This window comes from Lipotes vexillifer, unplaced genomic scaffold (genome assembly GCF_000442215.2).
Source record: "Lipotes vexillifer unplaced genomic scaffold, Lipotes_vexillifer_v1.1 scaffold1063, whole genome shotgun sequence".
NCBI classification, from domain to species: domain Eukaryota; kingdom Metazoa; phylum Chordata; class Mammalia; order Artiodactyla; family Lipotidae; genus Lipotes; species Lipotes vexillifer.
The window spans coordinates 3,055,362-3,062,962 of record NW_006799734.1 but is presented as its reverse complement, the minus strand read 5'-3'; the positions used below and the strand labels follow the sequence as shown (position 1 = coordinate 3,062,962).

Sequence of the window (7,601 nt, the reverse complement as noted above, 5' to 3'; positions counted from 1 at the left end):
GGGCGGATGAGGTTCCCCCTCCTGTGCCGGCCACAGTGACGTCGCCTGGCTCTTCTCTGCCCCACAGCTTCCCGCGGGGCCCACGGTGTGGACAGCTAACCTCAGCTTGTCAGCTCTTTGCTCAAACACCCACAGTGAAAGTCGGGACCTGCCCAGCGCCGCGTCCCGTCCTGCCCCCTCAGTGGTTTCCGTGGCACTTTTCATCCTTCTGGCAGTTTCTCTGCAGGGCGGGTCATGCTGTGCACCCTGCTTGGGGCTCCGAGCAGAGGGTATGTCAGCAAATTAAAAGCCCATTTCTAACCCTCTGCGAAACTGGTGATGATTCAGGCGTGTATCTGCGGGGTGCGGCCGGACCCCACTCGTGGGCCAGGTGAAGGTGCCTCCCAGGGACTTCAAAGGTCCGGGAGGACAGGGGCTGCAAACAGGTGAGTCAACCCCTTGTTTACTCCCTCAAAAATCAACTGAGTCCAGAGTAAGACTAGTTATTTAATGAGCCAAAATATGTGGCGAATTGGTTTTTGAAAGGATACTGCTTCCTGCTTCTTGAGACCGAAAAGAGGCCTTTGAACGAAATCGGTAACAGAGACTGAGTTCTGAAAATGGTTATCTGAGGTTAAATAAGTACGGAAAACAGCACATAATCCACAGGAGACAACTCAGCCTTTTCCTCGGGGTCCCGAGGAAGGTGCACACTTCAGGTGATATGATTCCAGCAGGGGACCCAGCCCCAGGGAGCGCGCTCCTGGGCCCCTCTGCAGCAGGCCAGTGACAAAGTGACCTTCCCCTCCATTCCGGTGTTCCAGGGTCCAGGGTCTCTTGGGAGTTGGTCTCCCTCCGTGTGAGGAGCTGAGGTCGGGAACCAAGCGCGTGAGAAGCGATGCCCCTCACCCCGTGGTGGTCGCTGGCCCAGAAAATGCCCCATCAAGACTCCGTGGCTGACAAAGCCCCCTCTCGCCGGCAGGCAGAGCGGGCACAGGGCCTGCCTGGAGCCTCCCGGTTCTTCCAGGAGCCCCTGAGATGTGAGAGGACTCAGGACCCTGTGGAGCCTCTTCTCAGCGGCTCACGTGCAGGTTCGCCATGACCACGCAGACAGGCACCTGTGTCACAGGGCCACTCTCCCTCCGCAGGGTCTTGGGGAGGGTCCTTCCTGCCTCTTCCAGGTGCTGGGGGCTCCAGGCGTCCCTGGGCTCGTGGCCTCATCATGCCAACCTCTGCCTCGTGGGGTCCCGAGCGTGTGTAGCGTCTGTGTCCTCTTTTCCATCTCTTGTGATTGCGTTACGGCCCATCCAGATAATCCAGGATAAAATCCTCCCAACATCCTTAACTTAATCTCATCTTTTGCCATATAAGGTAACATTCAGAGGTCCCAAGGGTTTTGCGTGGGTTCTCTGGGGGGGAAGGGCGCATTTTTCAGTTTCACGAAAATTTTCCCAAAATAGCCTTTTCAAGTACACGCTATCCAGTAAAGTGTAAGCTTCCTGAAGGCAAAGGTTTCCTTCCACTTTTGTTTTTCTGATACTACCTGGGTTTAGTCTGCGCTCTGGGGGTCGCATCCCTATTTATTTCAGCTGTTGATCATCACAAATGACAAAGGGCAGGAGGGTGGATTCAGATTTCTCATTCACTTTGTAGTTGGGAAACCAGTTAGTTAAGTTTCAAGTTTTGTTTGTACTTTGCCCTGATCTGCTCCATCATCTACACGAAGCACGTGGACTCAGCCAGGCTGGACCCCCACTCGGAGCCACACTTGGACCCCTGGGCAGAGGGAGTGACAGGTCTGCTCCGTCCGGCTCCTCCTCTCTGACTGAGCCTGGGGCCACGTGGGGGCCTCTCACTCCCTACTCTTCTGCTGGAAACACACGGCTCCACGCCCCCTCCCCTTCTTCCTCTGGGACCATGTCTTGTCTCCCCCGAGTGGAAAGGGAGTCTTCCTTTGGCACAGTCGCCGCTACATTTCTGCCTTACAGCCCATGTCCTACGAATATTCTTGACTGGTCCAGTCTATGCCACACACTTTTCATCTGCTACCTCAGCAGACTCCAGGATCGGGTGGGAATGCATTCAGCTGCAGCAATGGTCACTCTCACTAGTCTCTTCTCACTGAGCCAGGAGGCTGGAGGTTCAGGGACTGGCACTGGTTTGGAGCCCAGGTTGGGCACCTCTGTGATGCCGGTTTCTTACCCCCTCACTGTCCCAGGATGGCTGCTGCAGCTCCAGCCATCACAACTGTGTCAAGGCAAGAAGAAGGGGGGCCTGGCATGTGTCACCTACACTTATCTCTTTTCCCAGAATATCAAAACTTTACCCCCAAATGCCACTGTAGCCTCACGCTTACTTCTTATCAGCCAGAAGTGGCCAACCAGAGCTGTAAGAGATGTAAGAGGTTCTCCACCCTCTCCATTGGAACTAGACAAGGTTGAAGAGGGCTGGGAACCACCCACCCCCTCGAGAGCCCTGTGAATTTTTTTCTAGAGATGAGAAGACTCGGTTCAGAGAGCAGCTTGCCCCGGACACAAGAGCCAGGGAGCCTGCCCACGGCCCCTCAGAGTGATCACGACAGGCCCCGCCTCCAGCTGCACTGTTCAACCTGAGCGCCTGGGTCTCAGCCCCACTTGCTGCCCTCCATGCTGCCCACCATAAAGCGGATGTAACCAATAACCCACAAAAGCATGGCAGTGCCTGGCCTCCTGCCGTGTGCTTGCCAACCTCTGCCAGGTGAGGGCTCCGAGTCCAACAGGAACCCGTGTAGCAGCAGCAGGCAGGGCGATATTGGGATCTACAGGGTCAGTGCAGGCGAGCTCTCGGGAAGCAGTTAGGGTGGCTGAAATAGGCTGGCGGGGAAGGACCAGGGTGGGGAGCAGGCCTCCAAGGCCGGGTTAGCCTGGCCATAATCTGCCTGGTCCAAAGGGCCCCTGAGCCCTGCGCTCACTAGAGCCTCAGAGGTGGGGAGAAGGCTGCAGGTGCCCAGACCTGACGGAGGCGGCCTCGTCCTCAGGAGGGCTGGGGACCCTGGGGTCATGGCTGAGGTGTGCCCCTCATCCCTGTATCTCCCCCCGTCGGTGAGCAGTCGTGCGAGGGGCAGGGGCAGGGTGTGTGCACAGGGGCAGCTCCCACCTGGAAGGTGCTAGGTGCACCTACCCCAGCTTCTTTGGGGTAGGTGCCTGAGGGGCTGTCCAGATGCAGCCGGGGCCTGCCTGCGAGTGGCTGCGGCTCGCCCCATGCCGCTGCAGTGCAGAAAGTCAGGCCCGGTTGTCCTGCCTCCCTACTTTCAGAGTCAGCAATTGCAGGGGGAGCTGGCCCCTGCTTCCTCCTCCTGGCTGAAGCCCTGCTGGGCACGGAGGCGGCTCACGAGCTCTGGGGATGGTCCAGGCCAGCAGGACGGGAGACCCTTCGGGCTCTGGGCTCTGCAGGCAGGGCATGGAAACAGGAGTCTTCGCTGGACACAGCCAGGAAGGATCCTGCCTCTTGGGAAGTGAGCTGCGTGGCCGAGTGTCCAGGACAGAGGTTTGGCTGCCAGCCAGCCAAACTGAGCCCAGCCCACCTTGGGGACTCTAGCCGGGTGTCCTTATGTCAGGCCCGCCCCAGCTGGGCTTTACTTGCATCTTAACTGATAGCTCAGCTAGGTACAAGTGTTTACACTCGCAGGTGAACACAAACCCCGTCCTCTGTGTTCAGATGAGCTAGTCACGATGGTAGGACGTTTACATGAGCCCCCACCCCCTCTTGGCCCTGTTTACCTTCCAACAGCCGCAGGAAGGTCCTCACACTCCGTCTCACGTCACACTTTGGATAGAGGTTAGTCGGCAAAATGATGCATTGACAAGTCACACATGTCGGTACTGATCTTGTGTAGAAAAACAGCCGGGAAAAGGCTCTTTCGTTCAACATTTATGAACGAATAAGCATCAGAACCAGCGAGCAGCTGTCCTTGATCAGACGCTTCTCACTTGGTCCAGGGTGGAGGCTGATGCCACAGAGCACCGGCTTCTGGGCAGTGCCTCGCGTGTGACCAGGGTGGGTTCCTGCCATCCGGCCGGGGAATGGTCGTCCGAGTTGGAGCTCGATTGTCGGAGGTTTGTGAGGATGTGTGCGTGTCAGGGTGTGTGAGTGTGAACGGGGGCGCGTGTGAGTTCAGTGGTGTCTGGAGCCGTGGTTGTGTGGGTCTGTCTTCAGGCTCCCAGAGGCTCCCTGCCTCCCGTTTGGAGGGCCTGGTGAGAAGCAGCCCGGGGCTGGGCTCGGGTCTGACCCTGATTCTCAGTCCGGTCGCACGCAGCTGGCTGAGGTCTCCTTGTGGGTGAAGTGACCGTGCTGGCGTTCACCCCAGGGTGGAGAGGTGGTGACACGAGAGCTCACGCAGTTCCCGGAGCGCGTGGCCAGCGCCACAGCCGCTCTGGTTCTAGGGCCTGGACAGCTCCGCTCGCTGGGGGAAGGTGGGAGATTGCCCCTTCTCCTCCCGCCCCTGCCCCCTCCCAGCCCAGGCCAGGCAAAGAGTAGGGGAAGTCCAAGATGCTCCAGGCCGCCAGCCCCTGGAGGACCCCTCTGGCTGCCAAGTCCGCGGGACCAGCGTGGGCCGGTCCTTGGGTCTCCATCTCTGTCACCAGCCTTCACCCTGGGATGGACTGACCGACTGGCTCAAGGCTGAGGGGCCTGGAAGCCTCCCTGGAATGTTCTAGAAAGCTGCAGAGGACTTGAGACGGGGCTGCCCGGCCTGAAGTGACCTGCAGCAGGAGGACGCAGCGGTGTTTGGCGTGTGGGCTGTGCCCTTGCTGACAAGCCGTTTTTCTCGGGGAGCGGGGGAGGACAGCAACAGAAGCCTTTTGTTTGCTTCCGTTTACTTCTGAGAGCCGGGATATTTGCTTAGTTTCTAGCCTCCTGGCTGCACCAGCTCCACTCAGGGGGCACCTGGTTGGTGACCACGTGCCGGGCCTCGGGTGTGCCCGAGTCCCTCCACGGTCTTGTAGGAAGTGAGATGATGGCAATACGTGGCCTGGAACTGTGGGCAGTCACTTGGCAATCCAGACTCAAAATATCGCTGTTTGCCGGCCTCCGTAAATGGCACAGCCCCACAGGCCTGGTGCAGCAGGCTTGAAGCCTCGCCCCGCTCAGGAGAGACTCAGGCACCCGGATGCACGCCCCCAGCCCCTGCACACACCCCGTACCCCTCCCTACACCCCCGTCTTCGCCCCTGCCCTACACCCTCTGCCGTACTTCCCTTGTCTACACCACTGCCCCTCACCCCTGAGTGTCTATAACTGCCCTTCACCCCTGGCCCTACAAGCCCACCTACACCCCCCTATGCCACCATCCAGGCTGTGACATGCCAGGGGATGTTGCCACAGGCCAGTCAAATCTGGGGTGAGAGGCAGTAGGGGCACCCTCTGGGGTGAGCCGGGAGGGAGGGGGCACCCCCACAAAGGGCCCAGTGAGCCGGACACGCCGTGAGCCCCTCGGTCAGCTGATAAGTCTCAAGGCCAGACCCCAGACCTCATCACCTAGAAACTGAGGATGGGGGCAGAGCAGGACCCGCTGCCGCTGAGTCACTCGACTGTGGCGGGAGAGCACTGCGACCCCACCTGAGGAGCCCTCGCGCAGAACCTGGGGCGCCCGCAGCCCAGGACGCAGGCGAATCTGGGGGTGCGTAGGGTCCCCAGATGGGGCAGGTGCCCAGGTGATGCGAGGTCTCCAAGTGCGTCGAGTCCCAGGTAAGCCCTGGGGCGGGCACCGACTTCCCCTAAGGCTTCCTCCCGGCAGCTTCTGTCCGCTTCCTCACCCCCCGCACCCCGCCCCCCGCAGAGGCCCTTGGCCCCGCCCCGCCCCGCCGCCCCTCGGCCTCGATCTGCCCCCAGCCCGGCCCCGCCCCCCGGTCCCACCCTGGATCCTGGCCCCGCGCCTCGGCCGTCGGCAGCCACGGCGCGCAGGCGCGGACAGGTGTGCGCCGTTTGAAAGAATGGCGCCGGCGGGGCGGCTGGTTCTGTGTGAAGAGAAGATCCAGGGGAAGGCCGGGCTGGCGCCTCACCGCGGCCTGGGTGCGCGGCGGGCGGTGGGCGGCGGACGGGTGGGCGGCGCTGGCCGGGGGCGCGAGCTTCCCGCCGAGGTGTCGGCGGACCTGTCGGGCCAGAGGTGACGAAACGCGACCGCGGCTCCCGAACGGTCGCAGGCCTGGGGGCGCGAGGGTGAGGGGCAGGCCTGGGGGGGCCCGAAGTGGGGGAGGGTGGGGGAGGGGCAGGGGTTCCGAGCTGAGTCCCCCGAGAGGTGGGGGCCAAGCTCCCCCTCGCAGACTGCCCGCGGGGAGCTCTTCCCAGCCGGGTTTGCTGAGCCCTTGCGCCAGTGCTTTTCGCCTTGACCGATAAGGTCACTTGGGCTTTCTTTCCCCGTTGATGATGTGCGTTAGGCTGATTTTCTGAAAAGGCGTGGAGCGCCTTCGTGTCTGGAGGAGGAGCGTGCCCTCCTTTAGTAGGACCCCCGGGTGCCCCGGACCCTGCTCCTCCTGTGCTCAGCACCCGTGGGCCCATGTCCTGAGGGATACGGGTCGCTAGTTTTCTGTTTTCCTGTTTTTGTCTAGTTTTGTCATCCACGTAATGCCCAACTCATGAAATAGTTGGTAAATTGCCCCTTCTTCTGTTTTCCAGAAGAGATTGTGTGAAATTGATGCCGATTCTTCTTTGTTCGATGGAGTTTTCCAGTGAAACCTTATGGGCCTGGAAATTTCTGTATTTGAAGCTTCTAAATGACGAATTGTTTCTCTAGTCATTATAGAACTGTTTGTATCATCACCTTCATCTTAGGTGAGTTATAGCCGTCTGGGGTTTTGCGAAACTGGTTCATTTCATCTAAGTCGTTACATTTATGTGTGTAGAGTTTGTGGTATTTCCTTATTAGCCTATTAATGTCTCTGGGGTCTGTAGTGATACCCTTCTTCCGGTCCATGTTATTGGTCATCTCTGTCTTCTTTTTCTTGGTCTTTCTGGAGGTTTATGGATTTCATTAATCTTTTCAATGAGCCAGCTTTTGTTTTTTCTCCATTGGTTTTCGGGTTTCAATTTCATTGATTCTGTATCTGTATGATTTTCTTCTTTCTGCTGCTTTGCATTTCTTTTGCTCTTCTTTTTCTTGATTCTTGAGATGAAAGTTTAGATTTCTGACTTGAGACCTTTTTAAATATAATATAAGCATTTTAGTGCTATAAGTTTCCCTCTAAGCACAACTTTAGCTGAATCCACAAGTTTTGTTATGTTGTGTTTTCATTTTCATTTAGTTTCACTGTGTTTGTTTATTTCCCTTGGCTTCCTCTTTGACTTATGGATTGTTCACAAGTGTGTTCTTTTCATTTTTGTGTGATTGGAGGTCTTCCTAGTTTGTTTGGTATTTTTTTCTTTTTGTTATTGATTCTGGTGTGATTCCATTATGGTCAGAAAACACTCTGTATGATCTTAATTATTTTAAATTTGAAGTTTGTTTTATGGCCCAAGATCTGGTCTATAATGTTCCAAGTGCACTTGGAAAGAATGTGTACTCTGTCATTGGCTGGAGTGTTATATAAATGTCAATTTGATCTTGTTGACTTGTGACGTTGTTCAGTTCTTTTGTATCCTTGCTGATTT

At 57.4% G+C, this 7,601-nt stretch overlaps 1 protein-coding gene across 1 annotated transcript in view; it reads left to right on the top strand.

Moving 5' to 3' along the window:
* Nucleotides 1-5,947: 5,947 nt before the first annotated feature.
* Nucleotides 5,948-7,601, top strand: part of CEP72 (centrosomal protein 72) — a 33,369-nt gene continuing 31,715 nt past the window's right edge. The window contains 1 exon segment of the mRNA XM_007472122.1: nt 5,948-6,026. Coding sequence (XP_007472184.1) covers nt 5,948-6,026 — 79 coding nt within the window.